At 34.4% G+C, this 26179-nt stretch overlaps 1 protein-coding gene across 1 annotated transcript in view; it reads left to right on the plus strand.

The window, feature by feature from the left end:
• LOC103265753 (DNA-binding protein RFX6-like) overlaps positions 1 to 26179 on the plus strand; it is a gene marked incomplete at its 3' end in the record, with an annotated part of 45989 nt that overhangs the window by 588 nt on the left and 19222 nt on the right. Inside the window, exons 2-7 of the mRNA XM_021715188.1 lie at positions 4 to 223; positions 515 to 671; positions 3403 to 3526; positions 5301 to 5362; positions 17408 to 17485; positions 18614 to 18641. Of these exons, the coding sequence (XP_021570863.1) occupies positions 4 to 223; positions 515 to 671; positions 3403 to 3526; positions 5301 to 5362; positions 17408 to 17485; positions 18614 to 18641 (669 nt within the window). The remainder of the gene's footprint in view (positions 1 to 3; positions 224 to 514; positions 672 to 3402; positions 3527 to 5300; positions 5363 to 17407; positions 17486 to 18613; positions 18642 to 26179) is intronic.

Consider the following 26179-nt stretch of genomic DNA (forward strand, 5'->3'; position numbering starts at 1 on the left):
GAGGACCCCTTCCTGCAGGCGCTGCCTTCGCCCCGGCTGTCCCCCGAGGTCCGGGACGACCGCTGCGCGCAGCTCCTGGGCGAGGGCTTGCTCGCCTGTCCCGGAGAGCGCGTGTGCCATCCTGGGGAGCGTGTGAACCTGGCGGCCGCGGCGCAGCCTGCGCTCGAGCGGGGCGGCGGGGAGAGAGGGGAAGACCCGGAGCTGCCGGGGGGCGTCAAATCAGGTGAGTGTCCTGCCCCTCCACAGCTGTGATCTCTGTGCTCTAAGAAGGACATCCTGTAATAAAGACAAACACACCTCAGACATCCATGCAGTATATGGAGAATGCTCTGTCCACATCTCTGTACTTCTCGGGAATACCTTGTCACCCGGAGCTCGTCCACGCCCAGGGACTTTGCACGGCACTCCCGCCCACCCCATAGGCTGCCCCTTAGAAGTGAGGGCACACTTAGAGGCTACTTGATTTTGACTTTGCATTCTGTTTTCCCCTATTATCGCCTCATCTGGCAATCAGAAATGCATTTAAACAGTGGCAACTTTTCCTCCGAAGAAGAGGATGTGGACAATCGCGACAGCAAAGCCCAAGCATCCCAGCAGCCGCTGTCTCAGAAGAAGACCATCACGCAGATCATGAAGGACAAGAAGAAGCAGACCCAGCTCACGCTGCAGTGGTAAGATGCGCCCGGGCCGCGCGGGAGCCTCGCTTCACGCACCAGTGGTCAGGAACTTTGCTTCCACAACTTGCTTCTTCCTCAAACTTTTTTGCGGAAGTTTAAAAGTCCGTTAGAATTTAATCCAGAATTTTTTTCACGGAATATTTAGTTTAGGGACATATTCTGGTATTGATGAAAGATGATCTGCAATGCAAATAAAAATCACATTACTTCGTGATTGACTAAAACCATAATTTCTTCAAATGTAAGTAATAACGAATGCTTTTTACATCTTATTTGCTTAACATGAAATCAGTGCAGTCCTTGTGTGTTTGTTATTTGATAGTTTTGGGGTATTTAAACATAGTTCTTAAATACAACTTCCAAGGAGGAAAGATCTCAACACCACCTTTATCCATAAAAGGGCAAATTAAAAGTGTATTGACTACAAGATGAAATGCGTGTGGAGTAGAAGACACACGAAAATCAGTTAACCTATCACTATTCACTTAAATAGATGGTCAACTGTTTTATAGCACCTGTCACATATGATTTATTATAGTGAAGTACCACAAATTGGATTTTGTGGAAAATCTTTTAAACCGAGAATTTATCAGCAAGATTTCTACTTAGAGAGCAGTTTGTAATATGTATCTTTAAAAAAGAGGAATTTAAAGTAAAAGCATAATATTAATCTTTCTTATGCAGTAGGAAAAATAGGTGTATAAGTTTTCTCCCAAATTCCAAGTAATAAACGGATAAATTGATAAAAGGGCTGCTATTTACTGTTTACATAATCTAGTTATATGTAAAGATCTAAACCTTAGAAAAATAAAGTAGAAAAATAGAATATAAAAAACTTAGTAAATTTTATTTTTATTTATTAAACATTAAATTATAATTTGCATATATGAATTTTTGTGATTATATGCTTGAATCCTTTCCAGTATTTAAAATACAAATCAAATATTGCTCTAAAGTTATAATTTAACTATTGAGGTGGATGTCATGATTACTGGTTAAGAATACCATACAGCAGTAAATAATTGAGCTAATTATCTGGAATGTTTGGGGTACAACTATTTTAATGAGAATAATTGGGGCAAGGTGTTTTGATTTCAGCTATATTATTGAAGTGTTTTGAATAATCATTCTCATATTTTTTTCTGTTCAAATTGAGTGAGTGGGAACAACCATGAGTTTTTATTTTACAAGTATGTGTGCATTAAGATTAAAGAAAAAGTCATACTCAAAGTTAACATTGTACTTAAACCTGGGATTGCTCAGTTTTTTGAAGACAAAGACAACGTCTACAATAATATCAAAATAGCCAGATAAAAATGGATATTATATGCATGTTAATTAAAATATAATTTTTAAATAACTAAATGTTTCTCATACAAATTTTATGTTTTTTGAAACTATAAGACACTGTCATTTTTGTTTGAGTTTTCACACCCTTTTCTAAAAAATGAGTGTTTTATGTTAAAAAAAAAGTCGTATTTGTATTTTAAGAATTTTCTTTTGAGGTTATAGGTTATCTTGAGAGTGTTAAAACCTAAAACTAAAAATCAAAGTGAAAAAGTTTGGCTGAGTAATTCCAATCTTTACTGTAAACTAGGAGTTTGATTTTATATATGAAAATGGATTTTATGTTTTGAAACACTAGAGCTTAATGAATTTTGGTCTTTTTTCCTTCTTTTTCAAAGAAGCATGGGTGTTTGACACTTTACTTGCTCAGAGTACACCTTCTTTAACCTTTATCTTGTGCACATTGAGAATATGTTAAATCAGAAGTCTTGAAGTCTTTCATCCTATTTTTTATCTGAATGCATACTCTACATTGCTTTGTTCCTGCATTGTAATAATTATGATCTTTCTATACATAAAATTGGAATAGGAAAAATCAGCAAAAATCACCTAACCTGTTAGAAAAACTGGGAATAGAATCTAAAAGTGCTGGTTCCTAGATTGATATTCAGATAGTTGTAACATAAATATATATTCATTGCACTTATATAAATCAAACTTAATTACAAATTAAATAGACATTCAAAAATTTTAATGTTTATATAATTATTTTTTATAATACAGAGTTAAAGTTATATATGTTATGTTTTGAGGCATCTATACAGAATCACATTATGTTTCCAGTGTATGCAAGATGTTTTAGATAATTATAATACTGATCACAGTAAAAAGTAGGATTAGAAATAGATCAGTATCATCTCAGACTTCAGTGAAATGAGCTTATCTTTATGTATTTTGCAAATACATGCATCACCATTCTTCCTTAACTATTCAGGGTTCAGAACTAGTTTGTGAATGACAGTAAGACAATATAAGAATTTGTTAATCCGAAGCTTGGCAGCCCTTGAGTGTTGAGTATATTCTTTAAAACCCATCGTCTTCAATTTCTCCATTCACATTATCTATCACAGAGCAAGCCATGATGAACAGTGAAGTTTATGTAGAAGTAAGAACTATTATTTGCGATGTGGACAAGGCAGGAATGGTTTTACATTAGCCATCATGTTTTAACTGCACTTAGCCAGTGTTCACTGGGGTTCTTGCTCTCTTATCATCAATCCATGTGATCTGATTTTTAACAATATCCTGAATGAAGAATGTCTACTTATGCATGAACTCATGTAGAGCTTGTATTCAAAATGAGAATCAAGTCAATGAGAAAGTGGAAAAAAAGGACAAATAAAAAAGGTTTAACCTAATGTTTGACCTTTTTTCTTAGGCTTGAAGAGAATTACATTGTGTGTGAAGGAGTTTGCTTGCCACGGTGCATCCTTTATGCACACTATTTAGATTTCTGCAGGAAAGAGAAATTGGAGCCAGCCTGCGCGGCCACCTTTGGAAAGGTAAATAGCACATATTGGCTATAATGATTCATAACCAAAGTCACATCAGGCAGAAAGTATGAAAACAAATACGCTGACTGAGTTTTCTAAGAGGATGGTAAGATACTCATTTTGCGAGCATCAATGAAATCTCTTAAGGACTATGTTTGGAACTGTTACATGTTCAAACTTTGATTTTGAATATCAGAACTCTGGCTGTCAGAAGATCTAACACGAACTTCAGGCAAGCTTGCTTTAAGCATTAGCGTTTGTCTTCAAAAAGGAATGCATCAAAGAGTACTGTATAATGAATATTTGTATACCTAATCCTGAATTGTACCCCACATCTTTAAAATAAAAAAAGTACAATATGGCCTGTGTTGAGAAGCAACATTAAATGGAGGTGACAAGTCTCTTGTTAATGCAATCAGTGTTTATCTTTATTAATAAGCTAATTGAAGTACAGAATTTTTAGTGGGTCTTCATTCTATTACCTAAATCATTCCCCTAATTCTCCATTTCACTCTGAGTACATTTACATCCCAGACTCCAAGATTTTATGATAGAATTGATTAAATTTCTCTCACGTAGAAACACTTCTTTCTATCCAACATGTATGGTTAGGATCATTGACATCACTATACTTACATATATGTCATCATTTTGAGAGTGAGGAAACAGCATTAATATCTTGGGAAAACCTTGTTCTTTAAGATTCTTGTCATGCTCTGTTGTCTAAGAACTTAGGATATCCCAGAAAACTGTAGGTAGCTTGGGTCTCAAATATTATTTCTCATATAAACTGAAATCCAAATTCTAACCTGTAGAGGGACTCATTATCCAAAAAATCATGACTACTATGGTCCAGTTTCCCATTTTAAAAAATGATTTATTTTGAAAACCTATCTATTTATGGAGGTAGTGTGATATGGTACATGACAATCAAGTGGTCTGGGTCCTAGCCTAGACTGTGATTAATTTGTTGTGGGACCTTCTGAAAAGCACTTAACTTCTTCAAAACTCATTTCACTAATTCTATAAAATGAGAGAGTTGGGTAAGACAATTTCTAATATTCACGTTAGAATTACCATTTTGTGAATCTACCTCGTGGCAATAATTCTTACTTGTCTGGGGGTCATGAAGCACCTTGAACATCTGACAAAACCTATGGATGCAGTCCCCAAAGAAGTTTAGACAAGCAAAAAGTTTTCCATGGAGCACTTTGAAGTTCATGTATGGATCTCCTAAGATCCAGGTTAAAGCTTCTACTTTTATGTGAAAGACATTTTTTATCTTTTATCAGATCCTGATTTTAGCAAATTTAGAGATAGGAATACACAAAAGAAAAATTTTGTGTAAACACTACCATGGAGAGCCAATAGGGAAAAGGAGTTTCATGTGTTCTCTCAGGACTGGAATATTTAATTACAGGTAAATCTCTGCACGGAATAATTATGAAGAAATCTAAATCTCCCCAATCAGTACATAAAGTAATAATTGCTGTGGTAGTAACATCAAGCAAAAGCAGATATTGGTATGATCTGCCTTGGTAATTGAGGCAACAGCCATCAATTACCATGGGTAATTGAGAACACACCCATCAAAAAAGTACCTCTATGCCTCTGCTGATGTATTATTGCTTACCAATATGTGTGAGATTTTACTTTTTCCAGACTAAGTATTTACTTGCAGTTCACTCAGAGTTCAAGATTTGCTTTCTCCAAGTAACTGGTTGAGTGTCTTGCATTAGAACCACACACTGTCTAAAACCTAAAGTCATTATCTTTCTTTTAGACAATTCGCCAGAAATTTCCCCTCCTAACAACGCGACGGCTTGGGACAAGAGGCCATTCAAAGTAAGACATATCAATTAGCACATACCAGATTCTGTCCTTGTTAGTGTTGACACAAATGTGAAATAATTGTTGTCTTTGTCAGTGGATAGAACCAGGTATTCCCTCTTGATGAAGCAGACTTTTACCAACTGTGAAAACTAAAAGGAAAAATACATAGATTTTTAGAATAATGTATAAGAGGCAAAGTTTACACAGAAAACGCATAATATACGATTCTTTCTGCTGAAATAGCTTGAATCATTCTCATAGTCATCAAGCCATTATCATTACAAAGGCCCCAGTGTCATGAAAGACAAATGAATGAGACTAACTGCAGGGACCAAGTAGACTCCACATCACCCCCCTAGAGAAAAGCCACAACAGGGGGCGAAGAGCTGTGACAGGAGGAACTATCTTAGCATGCTTCAGGTTCTTCCTGTAATTTTCTTTCACAAACGATAATTTCTTATTAGCCCCTTCTTTTCTCTTCAAGACAAGTGACATGCATAGATGACCTCCTTGGTCATCTCTTAATGTCCTGGGGGAGGGGGGACCAAAAAACCCCAGAATTTATTTATAAAAAATTGTGTATTTATTCTTACATGTTTAAACTTTAGTCAACTTCAAAGTACTCGCCATCTGATGCAATACACCTATTGAGATACTTTTTCCACTGCTCAAAACAGTTTTTGAAACTTGTCAATTTTGATGCCTTTTAGTGCTTTTATTTCACCTCTTCCTCATCAGCAAAATGTTTTCCTTTGAGGACATTTTTCATCAGAGAAACAACAAAAGTCACTTGAGATGAGATTGAGAGGGTGGTGCATAGGGGTCATGCCATTTTTGGTCAAAAATTGCTGAACACCCAGTGAGGTGTGAGCAGGTACATTGTCATAGTGGAAGAACCAGTCACCGGTTTGCCACAACTTGGGGTATTTCTTTTGCAAATTTTGATGCAATCTTCTCAAAACTTTCATATTAAAAACTTGAGTTGGCCAAAAGAAGAAATTTCAAGTGTACTACATGGGGCCTGCCCTTCAAAAGATAATTTTGTTTTTCAGGAGTTCCCCAGCTTAAAAGTAAACATAAAGTCAACTGTCACATATTGCTCCTATTGGTATCTTTAGCTTTTCTTCTCTTTTGTGGCAATTTCTAAAGGCCTGCCAGTTATAGTTTTCCATTCATCAGTTATTTCCTCTGTCCTCTGTTTCCCCTTTCCTTTTTCCTGCAGCATATCTAGATCTCTTTTGTGCTGAGGAAAAAAAAATCCTCGACCTTATCATTGTTCTTTTATTTTTCTTCTTTTTCTTTTTGTTGACAGAGTAGCTACCTGCTCACTTCCCCCACCACTGATCACATCCCTCCTACCTAGTCTGTTTCTTTACCTGAATAAAAACACAATGGCTCCTTTTTGCTGTTACTCATCTTCCTTGGCTTTGTCTAGTATTTGAACCAACTGATAAGGCTCTCTTAAAATAAAAAAATAAGTGGGTGAATAAATGAGTGAATGGCTAAATAAACAACAGTTTCCCATGGCTTCTCTATCACAGCACTACCCAGGTCCGCTTTCTCCTCCTACCTCTCCTCTGCCTTGTCCACTGCCTCCTTCTGTGCTGTTGTCTGTCTAGTCCAGCACTAACCAATGGAGGTCTAATGCAGTCACATATTTAACTCAAAATTTTCTAGTAGTCACATTCAAAAAGTAACAGGTGAAATTCATGCTCACTTTAATGTTGTATCTAATCCTATTTATCCAAAACATAATTTTACCATGCCATCAATATAAAAATTTTGAATGAGTTAGCTTAGATTCTCTTTTTCATACTAAGTTTTTGAATCCAGTGTGTATTTTTCACTTGCAGCACATTCCCTTCAGTCTAGCCACTTTTCACTTTTCAGCATGCAGCCTATGTTCTTCCTGAATTACTCCCCAAGTATCCTTTGATTTATGCCAACTTGCAGTCTTTTATTTAGGTTTATGCTGTCTTTACTCTCTATATATGTTGACATTTTACCCATTTCAAAGAGTGTCTTGTGAACTTCTTTTAAATCTTTCGTAGACTGTAGATTTATTGTAGGCTTTTCCTCAGTGCTCTCATAATATGTGTTGGTACCTACCTTAATGTGAACTCATCCACTCCCCTAGGCAGAGAATATTTTGAGGATAGAAACTTTGTTTCAGTCACTTTTATATCCTTTTTGGTGTCTGATACATACTAGATTATCAATTAATAATTATTGATTTCATTTAATGCTAACAGTATTATGGCCTAAGAAGGAGAAATTAAAAGGCCGATTGAAAAAGACAAAATTGACTCTTCCATTCTAAACAAGTCAGCTTTATTTCAAAGTTGACTCAGTTTAGCTGGCTAGTTTCCACTGAATTTGATTCCTACTGAATTGTATAGGTGAAAGAAAGATCAGATAGTGTTTAAAGTAAATAGGTGAGGGTGGGGAAGGAGGCAAAGCAATGCAGAGAAATCCTCTTGACTGGGTCTACAAGAGGGTGGGCTGACAGACTGCAGAGAAAGTCAATTAATCCCAGAAGGAGCCTTGAGGATTAGAGATGAATCATTAACCCTGCCCATTGTGACACAGTGAGGCTCCAGTACTCAGGCTGGTATGATAGCAAGTGGTGGCTTCTGGCAATTTGTTTGAATCTAAGAGCCCGAGATGTGCCCAAGGGCAAAGAATTAACAATTTGATGTTTCCTTCCCCACCATGCTATAGTGCCATTTGCTTTCCATGATATGACTATTACCTTTTTTGATATTTTTTATAATGGGAAAAATAAATTTTTAATATTTAAACTAAATGTGTTAAAAGATATAGCAAGATATATAGTTTGTGTATCTTGTAAATGGTGCTGTTTTGATGTCATTATTCTTAGCCACATAGTTTACTGCCTTTACTTCCAAGAAATATCTTTAGCTTTTATCTTGGAAGGTAGCTTATCAAAAGGCAATATTGTTTAGTGATTAGGAACAAGGAGTTTAACATTGGATAGATCTAAGTGTGAATCCTATAATTCCATATATATCTGTGTGACACTGGATGGACTATTCAGCTTTTCATCAGAAAAGTGAGTTTATGACATCTCATACTATTGTTGTGAGAGCTAAATGAAATAAAGGAGTGAATATGTTTTCAACCTCACTATTCTTAATAATAAAAAATTAATGACTGAAAGAATAAAAAAATCAACAGCATAATTAAAAGTTATTGTTAGGCACCACACACACAGACACACACACGCACTCATCTCTAATTCTTGCAATAACGACACAAGATAGGAATTACTGTGTTTTACAAATGAGGAAATTGCATTTCAAAGGTTATTGACTTTATTGACACAAAAATACTACACAACAACAATGTTGGCATTTAAATTAAGGTTTATCTGTTCATAAAGTTTATGCCCTATCTACTAGTAAAAGTAGAAAAGCATATTTTTTTCCCCAATATCAGTCATATCAACAAAACAATTTTTTTGTTGAACTTTGGATTTTTTGAAGTGCAGATTTTATTAAGATTTTTCTTCAATAATTGAACAGTTTTTAAAATTTATTGACATTTAGATTTTTCTTCAAAGAGCAAACTACACTCTAAGCTTCAATTGTAAGGCATTTTGCTTAGAGATGTTTATACTTTATATAAAAGCAAGTTTGCAGCACAAATGCAATTTTACTTCTTGCCTTTTAATTCTTATTTTAAATGTTTCTCTGTGAGTACATTACTTTTGCATACATCATTTCTAATGGCTGTTTAATATTTTGTAAACTTATGTTTTATGCAAATATTTTTATTTCTATAGAAATAGGAACAATTGAATTCAACAGAAAAATAAATGAAGCATATCTTGGAAAATTAGGAAATCATAATTTCTCCCAATTTTACGAGTAATTTTGAAAAACTTATTTATTGTCATTACTTTAAACATACTATTACTACATATTTACTTACTATTACTGAATATTTATTTTATTATTTAAAAAATATAAATAAATGTGCTAATAATTTATTTTAACTCTCTTAGATTGTATGTTGATGTATAGTAAATTATGTAACTGTTCTGATAATGATTACTCAAAAAATAAGTTCTCAATTTTTGCCAGATTCTCGCAGAATAGCTAGAGGATGTCCAGTCATTTTACGTGGAACTGCCAGATAATTTATTTTAAGTCACGATTAACTCAAAATGTTCTCCTGTGTTCTGGGCATGAGATAGCACCACTGTCCTAAAACTGTTCTTAGATGCTTTTGGGGTTCCATGGAACAATGCCAGTCTCCAAATTTTACTGGCCCATGTCTGAAATCCAAAGTTTAGAAGATACTGATCTACACAACAAAGAGACGGTTAGTAGAGTACAAAAATTATGAGTGAAGTTGGTGTCTGTTTTCAAATTCTGTCTTTCTGAGTTCTGAAATAACTGGATTTTACAAAGAGTGTCCTTACAACTCTCACCTTTGTGCAGGTGTTACTTTTCCTCACTGAAAAGTGAAAAATGAAAAAAGTTTAACTGAGTAAAATGAGCCCAAAAGTGATTCAGTCAAAAAGAAGATAAAATATTTAAAGTAGTTACATTAAAATGAGAAACAAACACCAAAACCTAAACAAACACAATCACTCACTACTTAGGCCCAGATATCATCCGCTGTTAAAATTAGAAACAGTTAAAATGAAATAATTTGTTTCCAGTGGAACGGTCCATATAGAAAGCCATTGTTGCCAATGGTTATGGAAAAAAAAAATCTAAAGATTAACAAGTGGAGCCAGGTGTGGTGGCTCATGCCTGTAATCTCAGTACTTTGGGAGGCGGAGGTGAAAGGATTGTCTGAGCTCAAGAGTTCAAGACCAGCCTGGGCAACTTGGTGAGACCTTGTCTCTACAATAAAAGAAAATTACCAGGCGTGGTAGCACACTCCTGTGGTTCTAGCTATTTGGAAGTCTGAGGTGGAAGGTTTGCCTGAGCTCAGCTGGTCGAGGCTGCAGTGGCCATAAGTGTGCCACTGCACTCCAACCTGGGAGGCACTGAGACTCCAAAAAAAAAAAAAACCAAAAAACAAAAAAACAAGTGAGGTCAGAAAACCTCACTCTAGAGTACCTAGCAAGTCTGTTTGGGGGACAAAGCCAATCATTTGCAGGTAGCATTAACTACTTGATTCCCTTTCATTCCTTCACCCTTACCATCTCTCCCCTGCCAAGAAAACCAGCCACCCCAATGGCAGACACTGCACATTTCTTCTGCCAAGAAAACCAGCCACTCCCATGGCAGTCCCTGTACATTCTCAACATCAAGGTCAAAACTGACTTAACTTTTGGGCTTCGTTTTTTCCCCTTTGACTTTCTTCTTTGCAATAGTTTAAAATTTAGGTTTTGAAGAAATAAAAATGAAACAAAATTCTATGGGTATAATAGAGTAATGAAGACTAATGATGACATATTGTAGTTATGAATATACTATTTTGAGAATATTCAATCCATTTATATTTATATTGATGTACAAAGTGTAATACCAAAGAGATCTTGAAATGCAAAGAGTTGTGAAATAGGGTACATGCTGTCAAATAAGATTTGCTATTAATATTATTTAATAAGCATTTTGCCGAGGATCTCAGTGTAAACTAGGCCCTGGGATACAATAACCAGTAAGAAAGCCTGTGGTCTGTCCTTGCTCATAATAGCCTGGCCAGTAAGAGAGAACACAGTGGATCCCACAAGTAGATTTTATACACATGGTGGACTGTTTGATTTGAAGTTACATTTTAATTTCTTGTAGACTTTGATCAGCCAAATCTTGGTTTTCAGACATGACGGACAAAAGCTATTATCTTATTTATTAGTAGTGATTTAGTGGGTTAATAAAACTGATATGGCAGCTGCTCTTATCATAGCAAGTTATTGCAAGTCCCTGAACAGCTTAATCCCATCATTTCCTTATCAGTTATCGTTTGTGTAGTGTAAACTAACATCAGGGCTACTAGCTCAGTGGGAACATATGTTTCAGGAATTCTATATACAGACTGAAATGGAAAAGAAGAAATATAGGTAGAAGTATAAATTGGTCAGCAAATGAAGAAGAGTATTAGATACAAAGTAAATATTTTAGTCATAAAAAGAACAATACTCATTTATCCTATTAAAATCTCTTATATTTTATAACATGTTCACCTTCAAATGTAGCCACAAATATTAATTCATTCATTATTCTTCTTTATTCTTAAATTGTAAATAAGTTCTGTTGTTTGACATAAGACTGCAGGCAGTTGTTGCTAATGAAGGAGCACAATTTTTTTAGATGATGATAAAGGCTACTTTCGTGACACAAACATTTTCTTGCAGAAATTAGCCAATCATTCCCAGGATTTTTTGAGCATTGATCATGTATCTTCTTTAATAAGATGGATAATCATATAGGGAGAAAGAACTGTGAAATGTTTGGGAATCTTTATTCAGAGTAACCTACGGGTAAGCATCAGGTAGTGGTGTATATATTACAACAACTAGTTAGTTCACAGTGAGATAAACCTCACTTTTTATTTAATATCCATCAGTGTATGTTCCTGATATATTCGAATGTTCGTGGTAAAGATTCCCTAGCAAGATTTATTTTAGAAAGGTCTGTTAACAACAAAACAATGCTATAAAATATTGCAAGTGAGAGGAAAAATTCACATATACTTTGCATGAACTCATTCTCTCCAGTTTTATGAGGTTTATCTTTAGCTGTTAGGAAGACAGAGAGTTGTTGATTTATTATCTCTTCTCTTCTGTTCTCAAAGACACTAAATCATCCACTCAGATGACAGCGAGTACCTAGTTAGACTAAAAGGAAGATTAAGGGGAAAGATTATTTTATTGGCCTCAGAAGAAACTGGGTATGAAATGTGCTAAAGCATTACAATTGTCGTTGGAAAATATTGAGATTTGTGTTGCAAGCAACAGTCTTTCCATCTAAATACACTGATTTTTTGCCCTCCATATACATTGTTGAGTTCTACAAATTTTGTTCAACTCCAATATTTTACTGGTGACTTGGAAATGCAGTTTCAGATGGTGGTCATTGAAAACTATTAGCTTTAAGAAAATTTCTGTTTTGTTGGTGTCCAAATTCCTAGAAGAACATTTGATTCTTTTGATAAATGATTGAGGATTTTTCTTTACAGTAATTTCTAGTGGGGAATGCAGTGAAGGGAAAAATGAAGTTCTCTTTCTCCAAGTCTTCGCATTTAGTAGGGAGGTAAGCCATACCAACGATTCAAGGAACAAAGCCCATGGGATAAATGACGAAGAGAGGAGATCAGAGGAGTTCAGGAGTTTGGCCTGAGATACCAGGTCAAGCTTCATGTGTTAAAGCTGTATCTTGAAGCATGGATAAAAAAATGAGAACTTAATGGAAGAAGTGCATTCCCAATAGAGAGCTCAACAAAACAAAGGGACCAGTTTGGATAGCTCAACAAAACAAAGGGACCAGTTTGGATAGCTCAACAAAACAAAGGGACCAGTTTGGGACCAGTTTATGGAGAGAGAGCAAGTAATCCTGATAGCAATATGTAAGTATATACAGCACTTGTGGTTAAAGGAGTTAGTGGACTTCCTTACATGGTGTTAGATAAGAGATTCTTTAATTTCTACCAAATTCCAAATTGTGCTGATATATTTAACTGTGCAATGCTATATACATGCTCTTAATTGACAAATGCTTTTAAAAATAATTTTCTGTATGAAAATTGTTGTTTTTAACTTTTTTCATGTTATTTATTCATTTACTTAATCAATATTTACTGATTTCCTATTTTGGAAGCTTATACTCTAGAAGGAGTCTTTGTTTATATTGGGGGTGCCACATATGAAACATCCAGATCCACGGTGTAGGTCTTAACGGTTCATGTTATCCATGCTTACTATTTACTCCTACTAAACTAGAATAGAAAGTGTGCATGCATGAATGCAAACATTTGAACTATATTCCACTTCAGACTTCCCAATTATACATAAAATTAAGATATAAAATTAGATATATCTTTTGTATCTTGAGTGTGGAGGCTATGAAGAGTGTTCTGTGGAGTCATGGGTTTGAATTTTGCCTTCAAACTCATGCCTTTTTTTGAGTTGGAGTCTCACTCTGTTGCCCAGGCTGGAGTATAGTGGCACAGTCACAGCTCTCTGCAGCCTCGACCTCCAGGGCTTAGGCAATCTTTTTGCCTCGGTCTCTCAAATAGCAGGGACTACAGGCATGCACCATCACACCTGGCTTTTTTTTTTTTTTTCCAGAGACAAGATCTTACATTGTTGCCCAGGCTGGTCTCAAACTTCTGGGCGTAAGTGATTCTCCTGCGTCTACCTCCCAAAGTGCTGGGATTACAGGCATAAGCTACTGCACCCAGTTCAAACTCAAAACTTTTTTACTCACCATTTTCAAACAAGTCACCTGATTTTTGAGCATCTGTTTTGGATAATACCCTACTTGCAGCATGCTATGGAAATTTGAGATCATGTATTTATAATTCTTTGCATATAACAGATAATAAATGGTAACTGTATCTATTATAACTTATCACCTGATTCAGTTGTAGTGCATATTAATTTGGTGCTAAAGTTCTTTCTTTGCATTCTTACAAGACTGTCAACTCCTCCAGAGATCCTCCTCTATTTCTCTTTGAATACTTAGTATCTAGCACATGGTAAGCACTGAATACATGTTCCCTATCTCCTGGCATGTTCATAAGGTGTTATTAATAGAATAGTCTCATCTACAGCAACATGTCCACATTCTGGGCATTGCTAATGAGAAAAGGACATGCTGTTTCTCAGTTGTAGAGCTGAATGTAGCCTGGCCATGTTATTTTCCTCAGGTGTCAGTTTGTGACTGGTTGAGAATGTCATTAATATTTGATCTATTATAAAATACACACATTACTTAAAGAGGACTTTTGGGGGACATATATAAAATCCTGACTCTGAATGTAGGTAGAGCCATTAAATACTTCAATTTGTAAAGATTTTCTGCCCTAATTATTGGGAAGACAAATGAGGAGGCCAAACAACACAGTCATTTATAAAAATAAGAAACAAATGAATTTGTAATATAAACATTCTTTCCTTAAAAGTCATAAGTAAGAAAAAGGTACAAATCTATATTAGTTATTATTTACTGAGTCCTAAAAATGTTGCAGTTTTTTAAAAAACAGAATATCAAGTGGTTTTAAAAACTGGAAGTAGAATGTGCCTCAGTGCTGGCCATTGTGGTCATTGTTCCATGATCAGCAATCTCGGGAGGCCATGAACTAGGGTGAAATTTGGAAACATGACCAGATTTTCAATGTCTGTTTTGTTCATCATTGTACTGACAACTAGCACAGTGGTCAGGACACAACATATATTCTAATATGTGTTGAACTCATGGCCATCTGCTTGACTTGTCTTTGATTTTTGTCTACCACCTGTAAAGGTTAATGCATTTTTTTCTCAGTCTGCATGGAAGACTACTTTACTATGTTAAAAAGGGATTAGAGATGAGAAACGAGAAAATTAAGTTGTAACATAAAAAGTTTACAACTTTTAAGCAATTCTTAACATAATATGTTGCTTTAGCAAGTGGCTAAAATATAGTTACTTAAACTATGAAGTCTGTAAAACAAATAGCAAGCTTTGCAGGAGAGCTTGAAATCACAATATCTTTACATTGTAATAGATCCCTTTGTTCTCAAACATTACTTGCTTTATTTATTCTAATGTATAGATACTTCCTTTGGTATCTTAGTCCTGAAATCTAATAAAGGAAATATTAATACTTATTTCAGACTCTCAGCCTCATAAATGAATCCTACTAATATACTTGCAGACTGTCATCTAAATCTACTCTTTTAATCATGATTTAAAAATATTTCCCTTATCTACTTCTATTAACATAGCTCTTTTGGTAACATCTTTATGAGTTAAACAAGCTTCCTTCTTTTAGTTTCTAATGAGAGGAACTCAGTTCAGTACTTTGGAATTTCCGTAAGTTTTATATTTTCTTCATTGTTCTCTTTGTTCCAATACACCTTAGAGTTTCTTTTTCTTCATCTACCACAGGATTTTTTTTATCTGATGTAAGTCATGAGGCTCCTATGTTCAGATTAATAGACTATTATAATCCTTCTACCAAAACTGAGGATTTGAGAACTTCTTTCCAGTCTGTCACAATCATAAAATATCTTCATTTACCTTGACTACCCCACATTACTCTTTCTCAAGTGTAAAAACTCTTTCTGAAAACATTTGCTGTAACATATGCATTTTTTTGATGTTTAAAATCTTCTTTCCCTCAATCTCAAATGATCTGAATCAATAGAGACAACTTGCTGCCATAGTCCTGCCCTTAGAGGCTGACAAGAAAGAAGCCATGTCTGTGCCTTATGCTCTAGAGAACTCTGTCTGGTTGTCCTTCAGCTGCTCCCTCCCCTGAGACAGGAAGTTCATAGCCTGAGTGAGTGTGTCTATCTAAAACCCACATCCCTTTTGTGGGGTCCTGGGAGCCCTGGAATTCTTTGAATGTCAGCCCCGGTCCTGCGTCCTGGGCCTCTGTGGGGCATGTTCCCAATCCATCCTCAAAAATCCAGACTGCTCTACTGGTGTTCATAGAACTACAATAAGGAGTGCTGGGGGGCAGCTGTTTGTGGGTGATGTGGTCGGGTCTTGAATGTACAATTCCTTCACAGTAAGCAAAAGAGCAATGGCTGAGAAATAGGGTAAGGGGGGGGGTCTTCTCCCACTGCCACGTTCCCACTCCAGGAGCCTTAAGAATTCTAAATTAGAATCTACCTACCAGATCCTTATGGAGGTAAATTGTCATTGCAGGAAGTCAAGAATACTTTGTCAGTTTGATTTGTAGTTTTCAAATATTTAGACATAAAGTATGTAGGTTTCCATTTGAACTCTTGTCCCAGGTCACTAGAATGTTTAGGGGTGGAATTACTTGGCCAAGTCCTTTTTTATTGCTGAGGTCAGAAGCAGGACCTTGAAACTTAAAGCCTTCATTGTCTTGTCTATTTTAAATTCAGATGGTGTTGCTAAGAAATGACATTTTAAAATGTAGTTAGACTGTATTCCAGTCCACTAGAAACCCTCTCATTTTCATTTATTTCATTCATTTTCTGATCTAAGATGAATGAAAATTGAATGAGAAGGTAAATAGTAGATAGTGGTGCTTCAAGATAGAGAGAGGACGGAGGGTGGGGACTGACGACAGAAAGCACATGTTGGAGGACTCTGACTACTCATTAAATGCCCACTATTTCACTAGCTTTGGTACAGTATTTGTAGTATTTGTACTTGGGTGTGTAATATGCCAAGAGTCTGAGGCTTAGGAGAATGAGCTATAATTTGAGAATTGATGACATGCTATACCTGTCTTATGGTTCAGGATCCCTTGTCATATTTATAACATGTTATTCATAGCACTGTTGCTTTCCATGTGTCATAGTTCCACTGACTTGTAACATAGCTTATCTCCATTACTGCACAAAAATTTGGAGTAAAAAGGACAGTGAATTGGGCTTTTCATTTCTCACGAGGAAAATAACATTATAAAGTCACATTCTTCATACATATTCCTGTACATGACACAATATCTTCCTCATATATGTTATACCTTTATCTCCATCCAATAGATATATTGTAAAGAAAATCATAGCATTTTCTTGTTTAATTGACTAAATTCATGCTGACCCGAGCAATTTGCAAATACATACAGCTGATATACTTGTAGTCAATGCCTACATTTACAAATTTTTGGTTTTTAGAATCTAATATTTTAGAGGATCTAAAGAGATTAGCAGTAGGTAATTCTCCTATCTTTTAAAAGCCTATTGCCAGAAATATGACCATATGCAGCATTACTGGATATCAGAGAAGGATTTAGCACATCAAGATACTACTTACCTTAAAAAAATTGGAAAAGGAAGGTCATTTTAAAGGGGTGGCAGTTCTTACTTGTGGTTGCCTCAGTTATACCTTAGTTTTGCTTTCTCCTTCAAAAATCTCCTTGATTAATGCACAGTTGGTTCCTATCCTTGCTTTAGGTATCATTACTATGGGATTGGCATCAAAGAAAGCAGTGCATATTACCACTCCGTTTATTCTGGGAAGGGCCTGACAAGGTAGAGTTACACCATCTTCAAGACAAATTTTCTGCATTTCTTTAAATATGCATGATATCTATTGAATAAAATTACTTTCTAATTTTGCTTATCAAAATGTTATAAGAGCCAGACATTAATGTCAACTCTTTAATGACATTTATAATTGTATAGTCTAGATCATTGGGAAAAATTATAAAATTTGTAATAATTAATGAGAAATTAATAAATAATAAATAACGAGAAAATATTGGTTTCAGAGAGACGAAGAGAAGAAATTAAGGAAGCACAATTGCTTTTAAATTAGTATTTATTCATATGTCTGAGTCTATTTTTATGCTGGTTTCAATAAAATAAATGGAGAAAATGCAACTTTTTTGTAAGAGATGGCTTGTTCTAAAGATCTGTGTGTTTGACTAGTATCTTACCAAGATGAAACATTTATTACAATAATTTCTAATCACATATACTTTCTTACTTCCATAAAATAAAGGTACTGACATGTTTGGGTCTATAAAAAAGGAAAATAAATGGATAAAAATAAAGCTCTCATTGCTCTCAGCCACTGCTATCCATCAGGAGGAGGCTATAAATGAGTGAGTTAACACACAATGAGACCAGTGAAAACACACAATTATTTTTAAAAAACAGATACTCTGGGAAATTAAATCTGCATCTGAGACTGCCTTATGGAATGGTTTACTAAAAGTTGCTCTTAGTTCTTAAAAAAAGAAACTATTTTAAAATTAAAGTATCTGTGAAAAAAATAATTTTAGTCACCTGAGCCCTACTGAGATAAATTTAGATATTACATGGATCATAATGGTGGCTTACTGGCCACTCCTCCACTATAAAATGTGAATGTAGGCTGGAACACACAGAAATGTTTAATATCAAGTATTTTATACTTGTCTCAGAACTTACCTGGCTTTCCTAAATATTTTTCATTTTATTTTTTCCTAAGAACTTTTTTTTTTTTTTTTTTAGTTAGTTGAGAAAGATGCTTGGGTTCTTTGAAGAAAACAAATTCCTTCAGCTTGTTTCAATATTCATGGCATGGAGTTATTATTTTTTTTTAGGTCCTCTGCATATTCTTGAATGCTATAACTGTATCTTTTCAACTAATGGAAAATGTACTGATTTTTTAAGGTTTTCTGGAAGCAAGCTAAAGAATGAGGTAAGAATTATTTTCACTTTTATTTTATTTCTGCTAACATATGTCTTAAAGCTGAGGAATATGTGTTAATCATTGCCATTGGCAAATATAGAAATAAATGTTATTTATTAAGAATCCATTGACTGACTGAGGACTTTAGATGCAGTTAAATTAGATTTGGAGGTAATGCATGATTCTTTTCATAGATCTACCAAACAATTTCTGATTAACTAAGAGAGAAAATTCTTTGGTTACCCTTACCTAGTATCAGATACTTAGGAGATTGCTAACAAAAATTTTAAAAATGGCTACTATTGGTCCCAAAGATTTCTGCTTAAATATAAACAAAAAGATTAAGCTGAAGTTATGGAAAGAATTGGCATTCGAACTATACCCATTTAGACAAAACCTTTAATAGTTATCAAGAAGCCCAAATGCTAAGCTACACTATGGTTTATTTTACTACCTTGTGTATATACACACACATACTTGTATATAATCTTTCTCTCTAGGCTTCCTCTCTGCCCCCTCCTTAAAGAACAGATCAGCAAACTGAGTTTATCTAAATGAGTTAGACGGCCATTAGGGACTGCATGGCTAATTAGGCACATGGTAAGGCCTTCATTATTCTCAAGTTAACTAATGATTAAAAAGAGGTGACTCAGAACTAAAGGCACATGACAATGTGTTGTGCGATGAATCTGGGCCTGAGGTGAAGTGTAACTCCATTAGTTTGGTGAAATGATGCAAGCGTATTATCTTAAGGAATAATAGAAAGCCCCCAACCCTCTCAAATGGCCAATTTCTTTCCACCAGTGCTTTTAATACAGTTAATGGCTAATTACAAGATAAAAATCCTCCAGATTGCTCTTTTTATCAATGAAATAATAGCTCTTTATTAGATAAACAATAGTGAAACTGCAAAAATATTGACTTAGAAATTCACTTCGGTTGACTAAAGTTTATGTCAATAGGGAATTTAAGTAATTTCTCTTAGGTGTTCTTTCTATCAGTTTGATGGGGCTGAAGGCACTAGCAAGCCCTCAGCAGATAGATTACATGTATAGCATGCCTTGCCTCATGGAACACAATCAAAATGTTTTTCAAGTCTACTTGTTCCTCTTTAAAAGAGTATACTACAGTCAGTTGTAGATTTTGTCTGATTAGGCTATATAGACTATGAATTTTCCATAGATATCTGAAGAAATAACAGTGCATCATTATTATGATGATTATAGAAATTAACAAAAGTAAGCACTTTCTAAAAGCTCAGAAACACTCTAAATACCTTTTAAAATGATAATAAATTATTTTCATAACAAATTTGAAGTGAAAAAAATTATTTTGTATTTAGGGTGACCTATGTTTTGTTCAGGACACAAGACTTCCAGTACAAACTGATATATATATACTTCTTCACTTGAACATTAATAATTGTGAGATACAGAGAATAGGTGCTAACATGCTAATTTTCAGCTAAAAAAAATGAGGTTGGGAGTTGTATTTGCTTTTTTAAAAAGCCAGAGTAAGGTTCTATTTTTTAAAGCCCATGGTCAAGATAGTAATTAACAGATATATGGTATTAACATGTATTAGGCAACAACATGGTGAAGGGATAGATTTAGTCCCACCCTTAGATAACTTTACAGTTTTATAGTATAGCAGGAAAATATATCTTGAAAAAGTAATTATAATTTAAATTATATATTTATTATAATTTTATATTTTTAAATTATTACTTGCATAATTATAATTACTTGCATAAAAATGTCCTGGGGGTTAACTGAGTTTAGGAGGTTCAGGTCATTCTTCACAGGAATTGATGTTTAAAGAAAGAACTGATAATAAGTGGGAGTTCAGAGGAGGAGCTGAGTAGAAGAGGCAAGAAGAGTGGTTCAGACATGGAATGACATAAGTCAGGGTTTCTCAGCCTTGGTACTATGAAAATTTTGGTCTAGATAATTCTGTTTGTGAAAGATGTCATGTGCATTGTAGAGTATTTACAAGCATCATAACATCCTTATCCTCTACCCACTAGATTCCAGCAGCACCTTCCCTCATACTTATTGTGACAAACAAAAATGTCTCTGACCATTGCCAAATGTCAACCACAGGCATATGTGAAGGCAAGCAAGAGGTGCATGATGCGGTTGAAAAAAAAATAGGGGAATTTCAGCATAGCTAAAGTGTAAAATGAAGTAGAGAGTAGATCAATATGATTGGTGAGGGTTGGGTTGTGCATGGCCTTATTAGGTTAAGCATTCTATTATGGGAAGTCATTACAGGGGAAAGATCTCATCAGACCTTTGGTTTGTCAAACTCATTCTGGCTGTGATAGAGAGGCTCAAGTAGAAGACTGTAAGAAAGGAAGCTGGTGGATCCATTGGAGGTTATAGGGATAGTCTGGGTAAGAGAAGGTCTGGTCTTGGGTAATACCCTAAGGATGGAGAGAATCAACAAATTTTAGTCAGAAAATATTGGAGATGAAGCAGGTAGAAAGAATGGAAAAATAATGGGTTCAGTTTGGGACTTGTCATATTTGATGTGTTCGTAAAACATCTAGTGCAAATTTGAAATCATCAGTTGGATATATGTAACTGGAAAAGAGGACCTAGAAATTTCCTTTGATGGTGACTGAAGCCATGCTAATAGATAAAAATACCTGGAGGAAAAATGAATGAGAAGACAAGAGAGTACCAGAAAAGAGTTGTAAAAGTGGGTAAGAGGAAGAGTGTCAGCAAGATGACCCAAGAGAGCCAGAGATGTAAGAAGAGAAGGAGGAGACTATAAGTCACAAAAGCCAAAGGGGGAAAAAAAAATGCTTCCAATAGAAAGGGATACTTGCTACTATCAAATAGTGCTGACAGGGCATCAAGATACACACTAGAGAGGATCCGTGGAATTAGTTACGTTGAGGTAATTAATGAATTCAGGGAGAACAGTTTAAGTGGTGAATTGGGGTTTGATTGGTTTGTGAAATGAGTGGCATCAAATGTAGGAAATTTAGTCAAGTTGAGAGCAATAGTTGGAAAAGGACTTGGAGTTTAGCTCGAAGGATGATTAGATTAACTAATGTTCTGTTGTTAAAACAGACCTAGTAGAGGATAGAGAATGAAGATATGAAAGAGGGAAAAGTTGAGAGCACAGGTCACCAAGGAAGTCAAAGGGAAGAGCTACAGAGTGGAGAAACTGGCCCTGGCGAGAAGGAGCACTTCTTCCATTGAAACCGGAAGGAGGAATGAATAAGCTCAAGGAGCCTTGTAGATTTTGTGGCAGGAAGTTGAGGTAGTTTCTACTTGGTGGTTTTGGATTTCTCTCAGGGGTAGTAGTTTAAGACATCTGCTGAGAGTGAAAATCATGAGGGAAAGTAGGAGTTTGAAGAGCTTAAAGAAAGTGCCAGTATTTCCAACTAGGATTCCCAGAAGGAATGTAGCCTGAGTGCCCCAAGACACTGATGGAATGTAATAGACTCTTTTATGCAAGCAGAATGGTACTAAGTGCCATTCTTGGGATAATTGAGAAAATGGTTACTCAAATCACTTTCTGTGGAACTTAATTTTCTCACAGATCCTCTATTAAGAGAGGTTATCAGCAGTCATCATGAAAGACAAGAAAGGTAGAAAATTATAAAATTGAAGTGGCATAAGCCAGCAGAAATGCAAAATATTCAGGAGCAGTTATAATACGAGAAGCATATTACCTGTTTAGAAAAAAAAACAACAGGTATAAAAGAAACTTTTAAAGGAAATTACATTCCATATGCCTAGATAAGAATGCTAGATATTATAAATATGTCAATTCTTAAATTAATTTAGATATTTTATATTCTAATAAAAATTTGAATGAGTAATTAATTTTTGGAAATGACCAAAATGGCTACAAGCCTAATCTAAAAGAACATACAAGAAGTAATAATTAAGAGAACTGTAAAAAAGAAGAGTCAAAAAGACACTTGCCTGGCAGATATCAAAATATTATAACACAATGATAGTGACTCAACAATAGGTGGAACAAATTCACAGTAGAGATTAGGTACCTGAAAAAAAGACCCTAATATATATAAAAATTTAGTATATGATCAAAGAGGTATTACAACCAATGAAGAAAAAAATATTTTTCAGTGTTATCTGGAGGAAGGATGAGTGTCAGATACATAAAATTATTCTGAACATAGTGTTAGAAAAATGATCTATTTAAAAAAAAATCTATATCTCATACCTTAAATGAATTTAATATAAACTATTAAATATTAAAAAAAATACTTAGGAGTAAGTATGTGTATCTACCTCATTTCTGGATGGAGTTATTCACTTTATAAGCATAAAAACAATTTAAGAAATTTCAAAGGAAAAAGGAAAAACACTGGAGACTTCTTCATATCAAAAACATTATATACAAAAATTGAAGTCAAAGAGAAAATTGGGAGAAATATCTTCAGTAAATATGACAATGAAATAATATCTTTACTACTTGAAAAAATCTTTAAACTTATCAGAAATGAAGACCAGTATAAAAGATATGAATAGATGATATACATAAGGAAGAAAAGGCTAATAAATGCATGAAAAATAGATTACAAAAGGAATAAAAATTAAGATAACACTTTGCATTATAAAATTATCAAATATTTAAACATTGTTGTGAAGCTGGTGAAGGTATAGTGAGATAAATTTTTTTCATATCCTACTGGTGAAGGTAGAATGAATTTTCTGGAAAACAATTGGAAGATCTGTATGAAGGACCTTTAAAGTGTTTATAGCATTTCTTTTACTAATTATACTTTTGTATAAATTTCACATAATGAAATAAAAATAGAAAATACAGCATTTTGTATAAAATTGTTATTGTCTACAGTGGAAAACTATATGCAACCCAAATAACAAATAATAAAGAAATGGTTACATACTTTAAAGGGGCTGAATAATTATTTTATTTATTAAAAGCCTCTTTTAATGATATGGAAAAATGTTAATATGATAAAGGACACAAAAGCAAGTGTGTGTATATATCTCCTCAAATGTGTAAAACAAAACTGGATATTTATAAATCATATACAGACTGTCCCCAAGTTATGATGGTGCAATTCAACGATTTTTCAAGTTTATGATGGTGTAAAAGCTATACATAGTACTTTGAGTACCCATACATTTATTCTACTTTTCACTTTCAGGATAGTATTCAATAAATTACATGAGATTTTCAGCACTTTATTATGAAATAGGTTTTGTGGTAGATAGTTTTACCCAACTATAGGCTAATGTAAATGTTCTGAGCACACATAGGGTAGGCTAGGGTAAGCTTTGATGTTCAGTAAATTAGGTATATTAAGTGCATTTTTTACTTACAATATTTTCAAATTACAATGGGTTTATTGGGATGTAACCCTGTGTAAACCGAGAAGCATCTGTATACATGACAGAGAATTATTATCTATGATTATGTTGTGCAATATGGTAGCCATAGCCACATTTGACCATTAATTAAATAAAATAAAAAATTCAGTTTCTCAGTCACACTAGCTACATTTCAAGTGCTTACAAGCCATGTGGACAGTAAAGACATAGAATGTTTTTATCTTCATAGAAAGTTCTATTGGATAGCACCGTTCTAGAAGGTGTAAGAATTTAACTTAATAATGCAAAGACAGCCCAGTAGAAATATGGCAAAATACATGGACAGGCATTTCACACAAAGTAAAAAAGATGACTATTAGTGCTGGTGTTCCTGGAGTCCATTCGGATTGACCAGTGTCCAAAAAATAGGGTCAATAAATATTTTGAATGTCATTCCCGCCAATAAAAAGTACAAAATCTAAATATTAATCAGAGAGATGCAAATTAAAATCTTAATGAGTGATCATTTCACAGCTATTAGGTTAGTAACAATTAAAAAATCTAAAGATATATTGCTGGCAAGAATGTGGAGCAAAAGAACTCTCATAAACAGCAGAAGGAACAATATCTAGTGAAGTTATAGATGCGTACACTTTCTGACTGCATTTCTAGAGACATTTTCACACTGCACAAGCAGGTGTGTATGAGGATGTTCATCGCAGCATTGTTTATAATTGTGGAATACTGGAAGATAAATGTTTGTTATGCTATAACAGGAAAATACATTTTTATGTATCTATACAATGGAGTACTCTACTGACTTGGAAATGAGTGAACGACAGTAACAAGAATCAAATTAAGGTCATCTCAAAACCTAAAACTGAGTATAAAAAGCACATTGAATGTAGAAGGACCCATATTGCATGGTACCAGTTTTAAAGCAATAGTATATATCATTTAGGAACACTTATGTACAAGGTAAAATTTAAAGACTTTAATAAGAATGATCTAAACCAAATCTAGAACAGTATTATGTATTTCTTGTGTGGAAGGAGGGGAATGAGTTCAGTCTGACTTACAAAGGCTGCTTTGTTATGGGAAACATCTGATGTCTTAATGAAGATGATAAGTACATGGGTGTTTATTATTTTTTCTCTATACCTTTAAAAAGTTGTAAATAGTTCAAAATATAAAAGCAAAACAAACAAAAAATCAGGAAAAGGATGTAATTGCAGTTTGTTTTAAATATTTTATTTATAAATGCAGTGATTATTAATTTTATAAATGTTTTAGCTATTGTCTCAGAATCTGTTAAATCCCCCCACATAAAAGAAATGAACAAACCTAATTCTAACACTTTCTTCTGATCAAAGAAAGTCTTTTTTTTTTCTTGTGACCTTCTAATGTGGGCCAAATCTTGTTTCAACTAGCTTAAGTTGCCATTATTTCTTAGGGAATAGGTCCCTTGATTTCATACATTTCTATCAGGAAGTTTCCTTGATAGCTTGAGTTTCTTTCTCCCTAACATCCACCATTCATGGCCAGTTGAGCAACTTTGTACCAAGATAAATATCAAATCCTCCCTCCTTGATATATGCTTTTCAAATATTTGTAGACTGTTATCATGCTCGCCTTCGTCATCACTTAGCCCGGCTGTGCAGCTTAACTCCTTTAATCTTTCCTCATAAATCAGACCCTCTTGTCTTCTAATCATATTTGTTTCTTTTCTTTAGGATCCTTCTAAATTTCTTTCAGAAATAAGATTATTTAGAGTTCCCCAATGTGATCAGTTGAGAAAGAAAAGCAACAAAGCAAACCCAGACCTTTGTAGCTGGCCTATGATCTGGCATCTTTTTCAGTACAATTATAATAGCCAACATGTTAGTGGAATTAAAATGAGAACATTCGACCTTTTTCCCAGATGATTAGTCCTTACTTTTTTTTTGTATTACATATTTTAGATAGTCTATTATTATCTGGTTTCTGTAACTTATGCCATCTTTGTTCACATTTGCTAACATATCCAAAGAAATTTAATTTTTAAAATTTCTACATTGGGCTCTTTTGTCTCTTATTGATATTTACAGATACTACTAGCTTCAATTACACAAGATTATTATTTATCAACATGAGCGTCTTTAAAAGTTATTAAAATAAAAGACATATACTTTCTTCCTTAAAGCATGTTTCCTTAGCATGCTAACATTTTTTGTTGGGAAATGTATT

This window comes from Carlito syrichta, unplaced genomic scaffold (assembly GCF_000164805.1).
Source record: "Carlito syrichta isolate Samal-C Ts95f unplaced genomic scaffold, Tarsius_syrichta-2.0.1 Scaffold306827, whole genome shotgun sequence".
Taxonomy (NCBI): Eukaryota; Metazoa; Chordata; class Mammalia; order Primates; family Tarsiidae; genus Carlito; species Carlito syrichta.